Source organism: Coturnix japonica, chromosome 5 (genome assembly GCF_001577835.2).
Source record: "Coturnix japonica isolate 7356 chromosome 5, Coturnix japonica 2.1, whole genome shotgun sequence".
NCBI lineage: Eukaryota > Metazoa > Chordata > Aves > Galliformes > Phasianidae > Coturnix > Coturnix japonica.
The window spans coordinates 19,036,144-19,055,209 of NC_029520.1; the positions used below are offsets into that span (position 1 = coordinate 19,036,144).

At 41.2% G+C, this 19,066-nt stretch overlaps 2 protein-coding genes and 1 long non-coding RNA gene across 3 annotated transcripts in view; 2 read left to right on the forward strand and 1 right to left on the reverse strand.

Moving 5' to 3' along the window:
- Nucleotides 1-1,020: 1,020 nt before the first annotated feature.
- Nucleotides 1,021-14,962, forward strand: API5 (apoptosis inhibitor 5). Its single transcript, XM_015864475.1, has 14 exons — nucleotides 1,021-1,220; nucleotides 4,286-4,447; nucleotides 5,434-5,527; nucleotides 6,469-6,534; nucleotides 6,865-7,016; nucleotides 7,954-8,160; nucleotides 8,684-8,788; nucleotides 9,411-9,500; nucleotides 10,074-10,255; nucleotides 10,406-10,499; nucleotides 11,295-11,351; nucleotides 12,285-12,361; nucleotides 12,699-12,835; nucleotides 13,888-14,962. The coding sequence occupies exons 1-14, from the start codon at nucleotides 1,152-1,154 to the stop codon at nucleotides 13,965-13,967; spliced, it is 1,572 nt and encodes a 523-aa protein (XP_015719961.1). The 5' UTR covers nucleotides 1,021-1,151; the 3' UTR covers nucleotides 13,968-14,962.
- LOC107314806 lies at nucleotides 13,887-16,915 on the reverse strand. Its single transcript, XR_001555633.2, has 2 exons — nucleotides 16,824-16,915; nucleotides 13,887-16,718 (listed from the first exon to the last, which is right to left on the reverse strand). It is a non-coding gene; the product is annotated as an uncharacterized LOC107314806 (long non-coding RNA).
- The window catches only part of TTC17 (tetratricopeptide repeat domain 17), a 44,554-nt gene continuing 42,304 nt past the window's right edge, over nucleotides 16,817-19,066 (forward strand). The window contains exon 1 of the mRNA XM_015864473.1: nucleotides 16,817-17,044. Coding sequence (XP_015719959.1) covers nucleotides 16,832-17,044 — 213 coding nt within the window. The 5' untranslated portion in view covers nucleotides 16,817-16,831. The remainder of the gene's footprint in view (nucleotides 17,045-19,066) is intronic.

Sequence of the window (19,066 nt, forward strand, 5' to 3'; positions counted from 1 at the left end):
ACTCTGGAAAATAATTTCAGTGTCCGCTAGTCTTGTACCAACTTCAGCCCTTCATTTTCTTTCCATATTAACATTAAGGACTCACGTTAACTTGTTTTGAAGTACCATTATGAATACATTTATGCGTGAGTAAGGTGAACACTAGAGACTGGAAGATAGATATGGTTGTAAGGAGGGAATTCAGGCACTCAGGGACATGGCAGTGGCGCAGAGGGACACAGTTAGTGGGCATGATGGGGGTGGGCTGACTTTTGGACCAGATGGCCTCAGAGGTCTTTTCCAACATCCACGAGACCACGCTAATGATGTGAAACAACAGGAAAGTAGATGAGGGGGGGAAAAGGAGAGGAATAAAAAGAAGTGATAGCGGAAGGAGGAGGATGCACACATATAAGTGTGAAAAGGTGAAATGCAGAGCACAAAGAGCAGAGTGCACTGACGGAGAGCAGCAGAATCACACAGAATCACGGAATCACAGAATGACCCGGGTTGGAAGGGACCTCAAGGATCATGTAGTTCCAACCCCCCTGCCTGGCAGGGCCACCAAACATACACCTTTACTAGATAGGGTTGCCCAGGGCCCGTTCCAAGCTGTCTTGAACACCTCCAAGGACGGGGCATCCACAACCTCCCTGGGCAGCCTGTTCCAGGGCCTAACCACTCTCCTAGTAAAGAACTTCCCCCTAACATCCAACCTAAAGCTTCCCCCTTTCAACTTAAAACCATTTCCCCATGTCCTGCTATTGTCGGCCCTTTCGAAGAGTTTACTCCCCACCTGGGAGTAAGTTCCCTTCAGGTATTGAAAGGCTGCAGTGAGGTCACCCCCAACCTTCTCTTCTCCAGGCTGAACAAACCCAACTCCCTCAGCCTGTCCTCATAGGGGAGGTGCTCCAGCATCCCACTTCATTTCCTTGAACCGCCGAACGCCGGCGGGTTTCTCACGGCGGCACAGCCGGTCCGCCGGCACCACACGGCCCAGCAGGGGGCGCCAAGCGGGCATCGCTCCCGCCGCGCCTCGACCGCTCTGGGACTTCCGCCTCGTTGGTGCTGACGGCGGCGGCCTGCGCGGAGCGGCGGCGGCCTGAGCGGCGACGGTGGCGTCAGCGGCGGCCTCGGTTGCAGCGGCGGCTCTGCCCCTTCCCCGCCGCGCCATGCCCACCGTGGAGGAGCTTTACCGCAACTACGGCATCCTGGCGGACGCCACGGAGACGGCGGGCCAGGTGCGGAGCGGCTGCGGCCTGCAAGGCCTCGCCAGGCCTGGGGCTCGAGTAGTGCGACGGGGAGCTCCGGTCCGGGTGGGCCGCTGGGATGGGGGGTGGCTCCTCACTGGCTGCCTGCGGCCGGTGCTGCCCTCAGGGGGGGGTTTCCAGGCCTCGGGACAGGTTGTGGATCGACCTTTAGGGCTGCGATCCCGCGCGGGCTTGCGGGTGTTGACGGGCCTGGATCAGCTCTGGCGGTGGTTGCTCTTCGCTTAGATGTGGCCTCCCGGTTATTTAGGAGGCAGTATCTGGAAGCGGGCTGCTTGTTTTGCCTTGTTTTGCCTGCCAGGTTCAGGCCAAAGGGGGTGGGGGGTGTTCAGTAGCCCTGCAGGTGTGGTGCGGTGTTATAACATGCCTAACTAGAGAAGTAGCTTTGTGTACACGCACCTAGCAGTTGGTTGTAAGTATGTACTATGACACATGGTTATTTGGGCAGTTCTTTAAGGTTTTACAGTTCGTTTATTTTTAAAGTTAGTTTAAACTCAAGTCTGTTTACTTTGCTTGTGTAACTCTGCCCCAGTGAATCAAAGTTGCAGGCGGGCCAACAAAAATATGAGCTCAGAGGTGATGGAAATATGGGAGCTATGAGAAGAGAAAATAAGTAGGTGCCATGAGTGTGCTGCTTTACAAGTGCATAGTCGTTCATCGACAATTGTGGGTAGCCCTTGTAAGACGGATTCCTACATGAGGTAGAACAGACTCCAGAATGGCGCCAGGTGCTGCCAGTAGCAGGGATCAGTACCCAGAGATGGGCCAGAATCTCTCAGGGTAAGAATAGGGTGAGTGAAGAACAATGAATCCTGGTGCATTTTCCACTTACAGGCTTCCAGAGCTTCTATGTGATTAGTGTATTGTGCTGCACTGATCTTCAGTAGTCTTCTCTGATGCTTTTTTTAACTGCTTGTATTTCTGGCCTACGAATGTTCTGTGACAAAATGTTCCATTGCTTCATTAACCTTTGTGAAGAAATTACCTTCTTTAAACTTCTCATTTCCTAATCATAATGTCTCTTATTTCTGGGTTCTGAGAAGCCATGAGTAATTGTTCCTTATTCATCAATTTTACCCCTATCTATTATCCCTTAATATCGCTACGTATGTGACATCTCACATGCTTTGACTATAAAAAAGTCTTAGTCACGACATCTCAAAAAGGAAACTTTGAACATGAGGAAAAGAGCAAGAAACTGCTAGAAATAGAACATTAAATGGAGTTTTAAAGCACCGTAAGTATTCAGCTTCTGAAAGTGTTTCAGTTGTGAAACAGACTGATCAGATGAGTCTACATCACAAGTAGAAAGAAGACAATAACGTCAAAAGAAAAAACCAACTATCAAGAAGCAGTTTAAAGCAAAGAAGACAACACGCTTTTCCATAACACTTCGTTAAACTTGGCATGTTATGACGAAATGTTATGAAGTATTCATCAGTTCACGAGCTGATTAAGAGAAATCAATGGCTGGGTGGTCAGTTTTTAGTTGTTCAGAAGCTCAGACACTTTTGTGTTACCGATTGGGAAGAAATGTGCACAAGTGCAGGATTATTCTTTCTGCAGGTAGCTGCTCTTTCTTGGGCACTGATTGCTGCTAGATAGGTGGTAAGACAAACTTCTACCTCAACTGTGTATTAGGAGTAGTTAGCATGCAGTAATGGAAATTCCTGGAACACAGGCTACTCTATTTCAGTTGCTGTATGGATGCTTTTTAAGTATATGTGAAGTGTAAGCAGCTTGTTTCACAAAACATCATTATTTGTGTACAGTGTGTGACTTTGTAATTATAACAATATATATTTGACTGTTAGTTTGTGCTTTCTTGTTCCTGCACATGGTGTGCTTGTCGTGCTGCACAACTGTAGAGCTGGTCAGATGGGGATGTGGGTCAGCTGAAAAACTATTCTTATTTGATTTTCCTTTCAAATCAGTGTCTCATTCCAGTTCAGAATCTGGCATCGCAGATGGGTGTCACATGGAATAAGGAGTGTTTAAGCAGTCCTGAATATTAAAATACAGCTTGCTATAAGGGGAGCTAAAGCAGCATACTGTTTTGTAAATTAGTAACTCTACTTGCTGCAGGTGAACTTGTTTATGGAGTAGGGGTGATGATAAATGCGACTCTGAGAAACTCAGAGCAGATAAAGAAAAGTGTCCAGTACTGTTGATGTTGCTCTTCAAAGTGGAATGTACTGCCTAAATATTGCTCTCACAACCATGAAGGTATCAGTGATAGAAGATGCTGATTAGCATCCTAGTGATAGTAACGTTTATTTCTAGCAGAAGGTGTCACTGCCTATGGCAGGGGGTAGAGCTGGGCCATCTTTAAGGTCTCTCCCAACCAGAACCATTCTGTGAACAGCTAACCACAACAAAGGCTTGAATTTATTGTGAAGGTTCAGTCCTGCAGGCACATCAGAAATGATTCTGGTTGGAAGAACTGGACGGAGACTTTTCCACACTATTGCTGAAGTGGGTTTTTTTCTTCAGTATTTCAACTGTAGGTTAATTAATTTATTTATCACATCCAATCTATTGCTTACAGATTTTTCAAAACTCTCACACATCAGTTCAGCTGTTGAAATAGATGCAAAAGATACTTCAGAGCAATAAATTATAGCAATCACTCATGATTTGTTACAGTTGTACAGTTGTTGGGAGAGGTAACCTCTGCGTAAAAGAGCTGACAAAAGGCAAAAATAATGCTTAAATTCAGTGAAGAAGGTGGTAATGTAAGTCCCTTAGTCTGCATTAATCTAATCACAAGTGGTGTGTAAGAGTTGTTAGCCTCAGGGCGAGGAGTTTGAATGATAAGCCCTGCAAGGTGTACTGGAGCCAGAAGAACAGTACAGTCAATGGGGACAGATTTTGTTGGATTACTGAGGTTATATTGCTCTAAGACAGAAATGCACTTTTTTTGTATAAGACTTGTATAATGCAGTTTGTTTTAAAAGGCACAGTACAAGAAGAAAGAGAAAATCATTTCTTAAGAACACACCAAGATTATTTCTATTTGTGTTTTTTTCTTCTTCCAGCACAAGGATGCCTACCAGGTGATCTTGGATGGTGTGAAAGGAGGTGCCAAGGAGAAAAGACTTGCAGCCCAGTTTATTCCAAAATTCTTCAAGCATTTTCCTGAATTAGCTGACTCAGCTATCAACGCCCAGTTGGACCTCTGTGAGGATGAAGACGTTTCTGTAAGAATAGGGACCAAAAACTTCCATCCAGTTACTACGATGTTTTATATTTTGTTCATTTTTTCCTTTCTTTTTTTTTTTCTTTCTTAGCATGTGCCTTTCAGAAGGGGAGGGTTGGTCTCTGGGAGCCTTAAACACTTAGTCATATTCCTGCAATAGAAAAATCTATTGTGTGATGGTATGAGAAGATAAATCATTTTTCCTTTGTCTTCTCACTCCCATCATTGATCAACAGAACAGCTCTGTAGAAAGAAGCTTAGATTATGGTATCTTTGAATATCTATTGCATGTCTTCTTTCAGAGCACTTTGTGGTAATGGATTTCAATAAATCTTGCTGGAAGGCAAGAAAATTTCCTTTGCACCTGAGAACCATAAGGTTGTGATTCTGACTTTATGCAGAAATCTTGAGGTGCTTTGTGCTGCTTCTTGTTTTGAAATAAGCTGAAACACCCCTGGTGGCTGGGTCTTAAAAGATGCGAGCAGATGATTGAAGGGGTTTTGGCAGCGCTGGGAAAAAACATTATTTCTTTGCCATATGCACACCTGTAACAGTATCCTTTTCATTAGCAGATAAGGCTCCATAGTAACTCAGATTCCAGCCCTTTGTTGTGTTTGTTACTTAAGCTGTTGATCAGATTTATAATTCTGTGAGTGTAGTTGCTGGTCAAGTTGGCTTTTCTCCAGTTCTGCTTAAATCTGAGAAAAATATTTTTTTCTTCCTCCAAAGTACATCTTAATATATTGTTTTGTAGCAAAGAGCATGGTTGGACTGTCACTGAAGCCTGACAGTTGAACTTCACTCTGGGAATATGATGCTCTTGTTAAGAAGATAAGCAGTCATTTTCTCAAACCTGGCCAATTTTTCCTCCAAACATGATTCAGGAGTTGAAACATCCAAGTTCTTTTGTACTGTTCAATCCTTCTTTTTGTGGTACTATTCCACAATTTTCCATTAATTTTTCTTTTCTTGGTGCAAATTCCACAGATTCGGCGCCAGGCAATTAAGGAGCTGCCTCAGTTTGCCACCGGAGATAATCTTCCCCGAGTAGCAGACATACTGACCCAGCTTCTGCAGTCAGGTAGGAGATGCTCACCTGGTAACGTATGCAGTTTGTTCTGTAAAATGTTTCCTGTTGATTATTTTGCTGCAGAGCAGCCTGTCCCAGTGGCACTCACCACTTTTTGCTCCTTTTCCCCTCTTTTATGTACTCTCCTGTTATGCTGTTACTTCTGTGAATTATTCTGTGAATTTTTGGTGAATTATTATTGTGGATATGTTTTTTGTCTCAAGCCTTTTTCATTCAAAGTCTTCGAAAGCATGATGCAAAGGTAATACTACAGTTACAGAATGTACTAAATTGTCTTCTGAACAAGAGCTATTGGATTCCTAATCCGAAAACCTTAACAAAAAGATGGAATGTGGGTTTTGTTGTTTTGTTGTTGTTTTTTAACAAAAGACCTAATTTGGAATTTAATATACAGTGTTTTTTATAATTCAGTAGGTTTATAGAGTGCTAAATATTAGATGTTGAAAACTGTATTAAAAATGTGTGCTTGAGTCTCTGCAGTATTGCCTCTCAGCTCTCAGAAGAGAAATATTTTTAAGGGACGTGTACATTTCTTCATTTGGTTTAGGGAAAATTGTTTCTTCCCTCGAGAAATTCTGTAGATTAAAAGGAAGTATTGCTTTCTTTTGCCTGAATTTAATAGAGGTGAGCTTATTCAGCTGCTCCTTATAATCATCATGAGTTAAAACTTTCCAGTTTTCAAGCCCATCACGTTTGTAATGTTGAAGTTTTGGAGGGCAAGAGGATGAGGATGAGATGGCAAATAGCCTTTTTCTTTTGACTCCAGCTTTCATAACCATGGCTTTCTGTTTCCACAGTCTAATAGCAGTTAAAATACAAGTTACATTATTTATAATGCAGATGATAGAATCCTTGTTGTTTGACATCAGAAATCTTTCTGCAATCATGCTTGCTTTTCCAGCATATGAATATGTGTCCTTTTCTCTCTTCAGATGATTCTGCAGAGTTCAATTTGGTGAACAATGCTTTGCTCAGTATATTTAAGATGGATGCTAAAGGTAAAGGACACGTTTTTCTGTAAACATGTATTTTTTAATACTTTCTACTATCTAATGCATTAACAGCTGGGCTGAATTTGTGCCATTTTAATACAGTGCAAAGGTTAGAGATGTATTCATTACTTTGTTTTGCTAACAGCACTGAAATTCGTAGTAGTTATGAATTTGAGTTATACAGACCAGTAAAAGAATGGTGTCTCTTATGTCGAACTATGAAAACTGCTTTTAAATGTTTTATGGGGTCTTGAAGGAAACCACTATCTTCTGTATGGATGGCTCAGCTGTTAAGTTTCGAAATAATTGGTGTTTCCTGATTCATTCTCCTTGCAGGGACTTTGGGAGGCTTATTCAGTCAAATTCTTCAGGGGGAAGATATTGTGAGAGAAAGAGCCATCAAATTCCTCTCTACAAAACTGAAAACCCTACCTGAAGAGGTGCTGACTAAGGAGGTTGAAGAGTTCATATTAGCTGAATCAAAGAAGGTTAGTATCTTATGCTACAAGTTTAGATATTAAATTATCACTGGCAGTGTTTTGGAGGTCTGTTATCTAAAACCAGTCACAGTAAAGGCGTAGTAAAGAGCCTGGCTTGTAGTCTTGATCACATGCTCTTAAGAATTGGCATAATGCTTTTAGGTACCACCTCAGTCCATTCCTTTACACTGGAAAGGGTTGTTTCCTTAATCTCTTCTCTTAGAACATGTGTTCCAGACACTGGTGGTCTAAGTGGCTTCACTTCTGAAGCTTATCAGCAATTTCCTCGTGGTGAAGGTCTCCCTGCTAGGTGCAGTATTCCAGAATCCTCCATCCCCTTGCTTTTTTTAGCATGCTGGTTATTCTTTTGGCAAAACCCAGGAAGCTGTTGATCACTCAAAGAATGCTCTAACTCATGGAGCTTCCTGTATTCTGGATCTGTAGTATATTTGCAGCAGAGCAGTTCCTCAGGCAGTTGGTTCCCAGAATATGTGAATGCAGGGCAGGGAGTTTTTCCCAGGTGCAGGACTTGGTATTTGTCCTTGTTAAATTTCATGAAATTCCAATGCACCGCCTGAGCTGAGAAAATAAAAATGTATTAAGACAATGGATACGAAGTAGATAAGTTATTTAACTTTTATTCTGCCTGAAACATACGGTTCTTTTAGGTAGCAAATTTGTAATTTTAACCTTTGTAAAGGTTAGTGTTCAAAAAAAAAAGAAAAAGTTACTCGCGAGCAGGTTGATGGCAGTTTTTAACTTGGAGATGTGTACAATTATGTTTGGTGTGTGTTTTTATGTGTTCCTTTAAACGTGCTTCTAAATAAATAAGGGATGATTTAAATGTTAGATTTGTTGCACGCTTTACCTTTTGAAATCAAGTAGTTTTGGCCTGGAGGTTTGCAAATTACTTGAATGGAAATGTGTTTTCTGATGTTTTATTAAGGTACTGGAAGATGTGACAGGTGAAGAATTTGTTCTGTTCATGAAGATATTGTCTGGATTAAAAAGCTTACAGACAGTAAGTGGGAGGCAACAACTAGTGGAGCTGGTAGCAGAACAAGCTGACCTGGAACAAACGTTCAATCCATCAGATCCAGACTGTGTGGACAGACTTCTGCAGTGTACTCGACAGGCAGTGCCACTCTTCTCAGTAAGTATATATTTCTTTTACGTGAGAAATAATGTGGAAAGTTGATAGCTGTAGCTCATCTTCAGTATTTTGAGTGATTATATTAGAACAAAAACATACCAAACTTCTCTGCCTTTCTTGTGTTAGAATGTTGGAAGGCTCCCTTTAAGCCCATGAATACAGAGAGCTTTTGTGTATTCTCTGCTTTTCAACTTTTTCTTTGAAATTTAAGATGTAGTTAATTATGACAAGATTCTCACACTAGATTTGTATATGTGTTATATTAATTCAAGTCTAATGCCAGGCAACTGCAGCATACATTTTCCTTTTACCATGTTATGAGCAATCATTTTAGCCCTTGTTGCAGAATGCCTCGAAGTTTAAGCTGTCTTGAAAGGATCTTTGCATTGTAGAGTTAAATATAAGTTTAATAAAGCCTTAAGACTTATCTGCGTGGTAGACATTTACAAGGTTGGCAGAGTGATGGGGGGGAATATTTATTTCACTCAAAAGAGTCACCTGAAGCCTGTGTTGTTTTCTGCAGAAGAACGTTCATTCCACAAAATTTGTTACTTACTTCTGTGAGCATGTACTTCCGAACCTCAGCGCTTTGACTACTCCAGTGGAGGGTCTTGATATCCAGTTAGAGGTAAGACAAGTTACAGTGTCTGAAATCCTGAGAAATATACATCTGTACTGTTGGAAACTGTATTTATACTGTATTTATATACTGTTGTTGCTGTATTGAGGTACAGCCGAGCTTATCATTTGTCCCAGTTTTTGAGACAAGGCTAGAATATAAGTAGATCAGCAAAATCATCTTTATATTGCTGTTGGTTTTTTTAAGCATGTAGCATTTACTGAAATTAGTGTTGCATAGCTTGTGTTAATTTAGTCTCCTAAGGGAATGGCTTAATGTCTGTAATTTTGCTTACATTAATCAGTGCTGCACTTTCAGCTAAATCATTATGAATCTCCACGTAAAGGTGAGCTATGTATGAGAGAACAAGGTTTTTGTTTACAGAAAAGTGTTAGTGTTGCTTGCTGGGATTGGACAGTAATACCAGTGTTTCTGTTTGGGGATGTGAACAGACTAGGCATAATTCCCTATTACGTTCTTTCCTGAGACCAGGAGTTTGAGGTCATTTAAGATCCATAAGAGCTGACCTCTAATGCACCAACAGTACAGATATAATGGTTTCATTTGGTCTGAAAGTTAAGTTTCCTTTCTTCTCTGTTAACACATAAAAAATTGCTATCCTTATGTGTAGGTCTTGAAACTTCTTGCTGAAATGAGTTCATTTTGTGGAGATATGGAAAAGCTGGAATCAAATTTGAAGAAGCTATTTGATAAATTGCTGGTAAGACTAATTCAATTTTTTACTGATGTAAAACACTAAAATAAACACTTTTCATCAAAAACAAGTTCTGTTAATCCATTGATCTGTTGATCCTTTTCAAAAATAGCTGTATCACTGATAATGTTGTCCATAATACAATGACAAACATTTACTATTCAGAGCCCTTCTGAAAATAAAGGTATGTTGGTCTCGATCAAGTATACTTGCAGTAAAAGAAAAAGAAAATACATAGCAATGAGAGACTCATGTTGAATCTCATTAAATGCTGTATCCGCACTGGAAATGTTAAACAAATTCTGTGCTATTTCAGAAACATTGATGTTGTTTGTCATTGCTTCCTGTAGTAGCAGTGCTGCCATACTATCTCCTATAACTCAGAGGTGTCAGGGAAGCATGAGTGTAGGCTAACTACATGCACCAGGACTTGTAGAGCAGCTCCACACATTAGTGTGGGAATGGGAAGTTATTCTTAAATTGTCAGCAAAAATAAAGCCTCCAGTTCAAACACCGCAGGTGAACTGTCAATCCATGTAAATGTGCCTCATATATTTGTTTCTCCTTTCTGTTCATTAGGAGTATATGCCACTTCCTCCAGAGGAAGCAGAAAACGGGGAAAATGCTGGTGGTGAAGAGCCCAAGTTGCAGTTCAGTTACGTTGAGTGTCTCTTGTATAGCTTCCATCAGCTGGGTCGTAAACTTCCAGACTTCCTCACAGCCAAGCTGAATGCAGAGAAATTGAAAGACTTTAAAATCAGGTAATTGTTTTGGGGCAGGTCTTGGAATTCTCTTAAAAAGTGTTACTTTGGGGATTTTTCTTAGTGGAGAAATGTTTAGAGCTTCATTTTCTATGTGTTTTTATTTTACGGGACTCTGTGAAATTAACCACTTGCTTCTCAACTTTCTAGGCTACAATATTTTGCTCGAGGTTTGCAGGTGTATATTCGACAGCTTCGTCTAGCACTCCAAGGTAAAACAGGAGAAGCCTTGAAAACAGAGGAGGTGAGTGTTGTGGAAATAGTACTATAATTAAGCATACAGAAATAACTATTAGTGCATAATGATAGGCTACCACCTGTTATAAGCGTGCAAATAGCTGATTATCTATAGCTGATATCTATTGCCACTTTCTCTTTAAACTTATTTATTTTATCTATGTTTTAGATGACTGATAGAAGCTCAGCTTGTCCGCTAATCTTATTTCAGAAACATGGTTTTCTTTTATTTTACTTTTTGTATGTGAAATTATGGTTTGTTATTAAAATTCAGTTACCAAATACTAAACTTGATATTTCTGGGTCCTCTCAGATTTGAAATTAGGGAAAAGGCTGCAGGTCATATCATATAAACAAACTGAAAATGTTGCTTGGCATTGAGCACATTGCCTTCAGTTTGGTGTGAGTTCTGCAGATTGGCCAGTTTCAGAATGATTGAGAAGGCTTTGAATAATACTAAAGGTCTACTAAGGCTGCAGTTGTGATAATGGTTCAGTGTCTGATTGGGTTACTGTTTATCTTGCACGATTTCCTGAGCATTACTCCTGCGTTGTTTTAAAGTGGGTCCTAGTGATGTAACTGCAGCCTAACAACAGAATGCACTTGGAGGAAGGGGATGGGAAATACACTGGAACATTACAAGCAAATGGCTGTTGTAGCTAGAAGCCTAAAAAACTGTAACCTTGAAAGTATGTATGTGCCTTTCACTACTGCTACAGCAGTTCACTGAATAGCAAGTGGTATGATTTTAAGCTACTGGAATAGCAAGTATTCAGTGGTATTTTTATTTTTTTTTTAACAGAACAAGATCAAAGTGGTTGCTTTGAAAATCACCAATAACATTAATGTTTTAATCAAGGTGAGTCTTAACATTATGAGGAAATAAATTCACACAGTAGAGTAACTTGTGGAGGGGAAAAAAAAGGAATAATTTGAACCAAATTGTATTGTGTTAAGTTACTCTTTGTTAGTCAGTTGAGTGTGCTGCCTACTCTTACGCTTCTGAAGAGACATGGCTTTGCTGCTTCTGCTCCTTTGCTGCTGCTGGGGGAGGCTTTGTTTTGAGGCCCTTCATAGTGGCAGCAGGAGTAGCTAACCTTGCTTTAAGGGAGTGTGGATTCTAGCTGAGCCTTCTTTCCTTCTCATTTTCCATTTCTGTTGTGCTAAAGACAGGTAAGGAATAGTTCAAAGAGTTACAAAGAGATGTAAATGAAGGAAGAGGCAAAGCAAACCGCTATTTAGAGCTGTTTTCTTCAAACAGTCTAGGAGAGATGGGCTGAAGAAATATACTTCTATCCACAGACCTTGAAAACATTCTTATATCTTTGAACTATGTTTTTAAAACTTCACCAACTTCACTAGCTGCCTTTCTTCATATCCTGTCCCACGCCTTTAATTCATGACCACAAACTAAATTTTGTCCATGCTATCAAGTAATTTTTTAACCTTCACAACTGGGATGTCAGATGTTCCTGCAGGAGCCATTTAGTTCCTTAAAAGGTAGAGGACTGTTTGTTTGGGTTTTTTTGTATAGGTAGAGAAACAAAGTGTATTTTTGCAGTATAAAGTGTTTTTCCAGTAATGCAAATCTCATTTGAATTTCCTACTAAAGGATATGGAACTAAGGCAGTTAGCTTCTGTTCCCTTCTCTGTCACAGACTTTAAAGGTTTGGGTTTTAAAACTCTTCAAAGGCAAGTGCCTTTTTCTGGAGCCTCAGTAGGGAACTAAAACTTTGAGTGTAATGGATGTGGATATGACTGCAGAATGAACTGTCCAATTTTGTCTCTACAGGATCTCTTCCACATTCCTCCTTCTTATAAAAGTACAGTCACGCTGTCCTGGAAACCAGTACAGAAGGCAGATGCAAAGTAAGAGGTTTTACATTAACAGCAATAATGAAGTGTTGTTAACTTTTGCTGTTCATAAAACAAAGATTCCAAGCTGCGTGTTCATATAATGTATGCAGCACAAGTTAAAAATTTTCAAAACCAAAATTAAAACCCTGAAAATTAATCCTGAAAAGATTTAAGGCTATGATATAATAATCTTGGTCTTGGTTTAGGGATGCTAGCCTGAATCAACCAGAATTATTAATCAGGATATCTTCAGTAGTTACTGCTAGTTGTTAGTCTTTAAAGCAGAATAGTTATTCCTGTACTTGTTGCCACAGGGGTAAAATGATCTGTTTTTGTTTTCTTCTGGCAGTCAAAAAAGAACAAGTGAAGATACAACCTCAAGTTCACCTCCAAAGAAAGCTTCGGCAGGACCAAAAAGGGATGCCAGGCAGATATATAATCCTCCCAGTGGAAAATACAGTAGTAACCTGGGCAGTTTTTCTTATGGTGAGTTAGGCAGCTTGGAAAAACTTTGTCTGCACCTTTATGGGTTGGGGGGAAAGGGCAAATTAAGCACATTCTCAGAATGTCATGCTGTACTGTCACTAATTTTTGTGTGTAACGACCTTTTTCTAACTGTTTGTCAGTTAGTGTTTGAGTACTGTCAGCCTATATAGACTGTAATGTGACTTGTCAGGTTAGTTTTAGTAGTGTTTAAATACATAAGCTTTTGTAAAGTAGCTGTTCTGAGTGCTTTATCTCAAAATTGAAGACATACCCTGGATTTCCAATTGGCGGATCAGTTTCTGCAAGTGACCCCCGCCTGTCTTATGACTTGACCTGTGTTCAGTTCTTCTTATAGTTATTGCTAATGCTGCAGACCTTTTCCAGAGCTTCTAGGCTTTGTCAGATGAACTGTGCATGTTCCCACTGTCAGAGTGAACCTGTCTTTCTGAAAGTCACTTTTGTGGGTTGAATGGGAGAGCAGTTGCCAGCTGGATGAACAAGTGCCACAGTGGCAGCAACCTGTTCTCACCATCTTACCCAGATGTCCATCGGGCCTACCTCTGCCAAGTAAATGGCAGACTTCAGCTGATGCAGCTCTGTGCTTTAATTCAGCGTCTGTAAACCTGTAATTCAGCGTTTGTGAAAACCCAGACTAACAAAGGAACTTAAGTATGTTAATAACTAAAGGATAGAAAAAGGCAGGCTGAAAAAGATGTGAATTTCCGTCATTTTATAAAATCGGTCAGTGCAAGTCAGGCAAATGTATGTCAAGATCACCATGGTGTTATTGGACTGAAGGATGTACTAGATGGCCAGATGAAGTTATTTACAGCCCAGTTTTCAGGGCTAGCTCAGTCATAGTATGCAGAAAACTACGCTTAGTTTAAAGAGGCTGGCTCTCCTGACATGCTTTTACAATCAGCACTCCAGAGTACAACTCATCATACAACAAGCAGAGACTGAAGTCAGCCTTAATACTGAGTTACTGCTGTTTAGTTCTCATTGATATACAGCATGAAACCTGTATGAAAAGCTTTTGATTTCTATTTCAGAGCAAAGAGGTGGTTTCCGGGGTGGACGAGGAAGAGGCTGGGGAGGACGTGGCAATCGTAGTCGAGGAAGAATCTACTGAGTAGACCATTGTATCTTCCTTCCCTGGCCCCAGTGGGCTAAAGCGAAAGTACACTCAGCAAGAGATTGCTTGGATATTGTTTCCTTCAAGGACTGCCTTCTGCTCAGACTGACTTAAATGTTCTTTATACCTTTGTATGTATGATCTACTTTTCTAACGGACTACAACTTGTCCATAGTGAAACTACAACTGTATTTTTGGATGCTTACAGTCAGCAGTTTTGGGTTCTTATTTTTGAAGTGTCTTCACGATTTATTGAAAATTGGAAAAGAGCGTAGATGTTTTATCAAAACTTACATCTTGATTGTTTGCATATTAACCTAAAAATCAACTACTGCATTACTGATACTATGTAATTGATTTTATGTATTAAGTAATGGATAGGAAAGGCATGACTACAGAGATATGTCAGATAAGCTTAGCACCTAAAGTAATCCTTTCCTTATCTGTAATCACATTTTGCAATATGTGGAGAAGAGTACCATTGTTAGATTTGCTTTTATTTACTTACAATGAATTTGACTGAGACATGCTGGTTTTCTGAAGTTTGCAACTTGGTTGGAAATTTATTTTGCTTGTGGCATGAAGCAGAGTCCTTTCACTTAGAACTGTGGAGAATGTGGTGTTCTTTTGTTTTGTACTTCTTACTCTTCTCCGTGCATTGTAATGCAAAAGTGGTGTTTTGCAAAAGGAATTTTAAATGTTTGATATGAATACGTGCATATACTTATGCCATGAAATTACAGGAAATGAACAGGAAAAACGAAACAATAAATCACTAGAAATATTCCAGGAATGGGTAAAGACTGATGCAGTGATTAAGCTTTGTAGACTGGAGCCGGACCATAGCAGTACCTGGCTCTTTTCTGTGTTTTACAGATTTCTGGGTTAGTTGGCACTCGAAGGTTGTGTTCTTGTTTTGTCTTTTTACCAACACAGTTGCATTTAAAAATATATAAATAAAATTGTATTTTGGCTAATGTTGAAAAATTCCAGCAGTGTAGTCGGATTCAAGTGGAAGAACAAATCCATGCTATTGGGTTTTTTTTTCATAGCAACTTGGAGTTCTTATTTACTGGTGTACACCCAGAAAATACAATGTAAGAGCACAATGCTTTTTATTCTCACCACTTGCAATTTTTACTTCTCAGGTCACTCAACATTATAAAGGGGTTAGCTGATAGGAAAGAAAAAAAAAAAAAGAAGTTGGGGCAGGGAAGAGAATTTCTAAGAAGGCATGTTGATGTAAAATAGTTTAGGCTTTAGAAGAATGACGCTCTTTTCTTATCGTCCCTTTTTTTTCTGCGATCATTTGATATCCACATATGAATGCTCAAAAGTGATGTTTTGCCACCTAGTTCCATTTGTATTTGTTTGTGAATCTGACTCGGGTGTCTTCATTAACAGTTCGATATTTATCACTGCAATCAAAAGGGCAGAATACCAAAATTATGTCAAAGTTGGAGTTATTGACCAAATTGCGAGTCTATTTGTGCTCAACTCTGGAGCAGCAGGCTTAAACTTAGGACATTCCAGGACATGGGAGCTTGTACTTCTGAATATACACCAGCTGCTGAAATCAGATTCGTCACTAAAAGCAACAAACTTGGCAAAGAATTTTTCAAGTACAAATTCCTGAGGTCAAAACGTCACTCTGAAAACAGTCACTGGATAGTAACAAGCTTTATTTAAAGGAAAGAAGGAAGGCATTTTGCACCTGTAGCTGTCATTTGCTGTCTTGAGGGGATTTTAAAATATGATCTCCAAGCCTAAATGTTGCTTGCCTTTAGACTGATATTTAGGCACTAGCAGCTTATTTTCTCACTGAGTTTGGAGTGAGTTTTCGCGGGGCTCCTGTTTTCCAGAGATGACGTGCAAAGTTCTTGTTGCCTCAGAAGCAGCCAGCTTTTCTCCCTCACTTTCGTATTTAATTTTAATGCAGTGAGTTCTTGTGGAGACACCTGTTGACCATCTTGATGACTTGTAAATGTTCCCTTACACTTTTGGAATAAATTCATTTTGTAATTTTGTTTGGCTCATTGTTTTACAGTTACTCTGCAGCATTTTATGGTGGCTTTAGTAGCAGGGTGCTGTGCTACGTTTTAGTTTAGTGACTTAGTCATGAGATTGTCATAGATGTATAGGGCCATGTGTCATTAATGATTATTTATCAAGACTATTAGCTTCTTCAGTGTGAGTAATTCAACTTAAATGCAAACATTTGGACGGTCATTTAGCTATTATTCAACACAAGTTGCGTGTCTCACGGATCCTTTATGTTCTATTTGGGAATGTATCGTGAAAAGGAGACGTCACACTCACATAATATTCTAGATGTTGACAATGCAATAAAATATGTTGGTGTCTTGACAGCAACAGCGGCTTGGAGTAACAGCCTGATTTATTTAGAGAGGAGTGCAACGTGCCTCGTGGAAATCTGGGTGACTGTAAGTACCGCAGCTGTGGGACTGGAATCTCGGTCCTTAAGGGAATGCAAACCCGTGTGTTAGTCAACTGCTCCGTCAGCATTTATAAGCTTTTTGCTTCATTGTAGCTGCTGAGTGTGTGTGTGTTACAGGCACGTTTAGCTGCTGGGCAGGCTGAGGGCTGCTGTCCTGAAGGAGCACAACTGCTCGCAACTCGGCTGCAGTACAACAGACGAAAAGCTGAATTTGGAAATCCTGGTTGGGCGTGGGATACTGTGGCTGCAGCTGAGCCGGTGTTCTTCGTGGTGAACGTGAACGCCGTCAGCTGGGGTGGAAATGAGAAGCAATTCCTAAGTACATCAACTTAACGCAGAACGCAACACTCAGAGCAGCCGGGGGAAGCTGCGGCCCCGCCCCGTCCGGAGCCCACCTCCCAAAATGGCGGAGCGGGCGTTTCCGGTTCCGGGTGGTGGCAGGCTGGGATTGGGGAAGATGGCGGCGGCGGCGGCGTCCGGGTGGGGCGGGCTGGGACGGGCTTGGGTGTTCTCAGGCTGGGCGCTAGGCTTGTGCTCGTTGTTGGCCTCGGGGACGAGGCCCGCCGCCGCCACCACGCACTGGGTGGTCACGGAGGACGGGAAGATCCAGCAGCAGGTGAGGCCGGGAGCGGGGGGCTGCCGGGAGGAGTGGGGGAGCTCCTGCCCGCGCCGCCCTTCATCGCAGCCTCAGCCCCTGCCGGGCTTCCCGCAGCGGGGCGAGCAGCGGGGGCTCTGGGGCCGGCAGTTGCCGTTCTGCCCTTTGCTGCCCGGCCGTTGCCGCCCGCCGAGCCCCGTTAGTTCTGGGAGCGGCTCTTTGGAAGCGATCGGTGCGGTCGGGATTCTGAATGAGTGTGCGATTTCGAACTCCGCCGCCCCGCCCCGCCTGCTTTTCGTTTCTTCTGGAAATAAAACGTTGAACTGGCTGCAGGGCTGCACTCTGGCCTCGTTCAGCTCTTGTGGGAGTTCAGAGCGTGGTTTATTTCGGTGCTGGGCTGTATCACCCCTGCGCTGAGAATGTTTGGGTTTCACGTTGGAGTTGTGTCGTACGGGCTCTGCTCTCATTATCTGTTGTGGTGTCTGATGTGCTTTAGTTGTAAACATTGCTACCGCAGCTGTCCTTAACTGGAGTGGGAGACAAGCATTGCAGAAAACTGTGCCTCCGTTATTTTTTATCAACTATAGAACAGTGTGGAGTAATAAGAGTCTGTTAGCATTGCTTTTCTTCTGAGAGTCTTTTGCTGGGCTCTCCTGTGCGTGTTTGTAGTCCTGAGGCAGGTGGAGCTGGCTGCCTGGAGGAGCCTTAGGCAGTGCCTTATGGACTGCCTGCATGGATCCCAGCACTCTAACCTCACTTCATCATAAGCTAATGAATGACAGCACTCACAGTGTTATTTCTCCTCCTTTTCCTATTTTCTTCAGTGGGGAAATGATGAAAGTATGCGCTAATGGGCTGGAAGCATCCGTATGTGTGTATATTAATTGTATATTATCAACTCTGGGTGAAGTGTTGATTTTGATTATTGCATGAAAAGCAGCTGTGACTTGAAAAAAATCTAATTAGCTAAAATGATGGGAAAATCTAATTAGCTAAATCCAGCACTGCTTTTAAGAAGTGTCTTTTTATGATGTTGCATAAATGATGGATGCATTTAGAAGCTTCCACTGTACCACTGCTGTGCTGTAAGCTATTTAATTACATTAGTCTTCTAACTAGTGGCATTCCCGTGTTCCTTTCGTCAGCTACTTAAAAACTAAATTGATGTGATAAAATAATGTCTGTTGAACGTGTTAACTTTTTTTTTTAACCTGTACCATCCAAATGAATTCACCCATTACCTGTAAGGAAGCACAAATAATGAATACAGCATACTTAGGGTATGAGAAGCTGCATTCCTCAGCAGCTGGGATGCAGTGCTTTTCCATGAAATGGTGCTTATTTTACAGTGAGTTACTTATAATAGGATGTACTTCAGTATCTGTTAGCTATTTTCTCTCTCTGGCTCTTGAGAAAGTGAACATTAACTTTGTGTCTATTGGTATTGCCACCCTACAGAGTACCTCGGACCTCTGCTTTTTCCTTTTATTTGTGTGTTGGAACATAAGAAATGTGGACATTTCTCTAGAGTGAGCTTATATTTTGTGTGTGTGTGTATACATATACACAGAAAAATACATATTTTGCTGCTGTGTATGCATGTGTATTGCTGCTAAATGTTGAACCACAGTAGATGACCTCTTCCATTCACTGCTAATGGGGTGATTTGTAACATTTATTATGGCTTCGTTGATGGAAGCATAGTATTCCAAAATAACTGAGTTCTTAAAACAAAGACTTAAGTTCTTTTAACATAACATAAACTTAAAACTTCCCTTCAAAGTATTCTTTTGCTCAATCTTCTCTGCACCCTCTCATGAGGAAGCTGGAGGCAGCAGCAGCAGCAGCTCCCTTTGATTGTCTCCTTGAGGCTAAGCCTGATTCTCTTCCTTTCCACATAGCCTCTGTGCGTGAATTTTGTGGGGCTTGTTCAGATGTGTCAGTGTACAGTACCACGCCATGGAAGCTGGTGCACTCTCACAAGTGCTTCACTTTCCTTGCCCTGCTGGCTACAGTTTACAACCTAGCATGCAGCTGACCTTC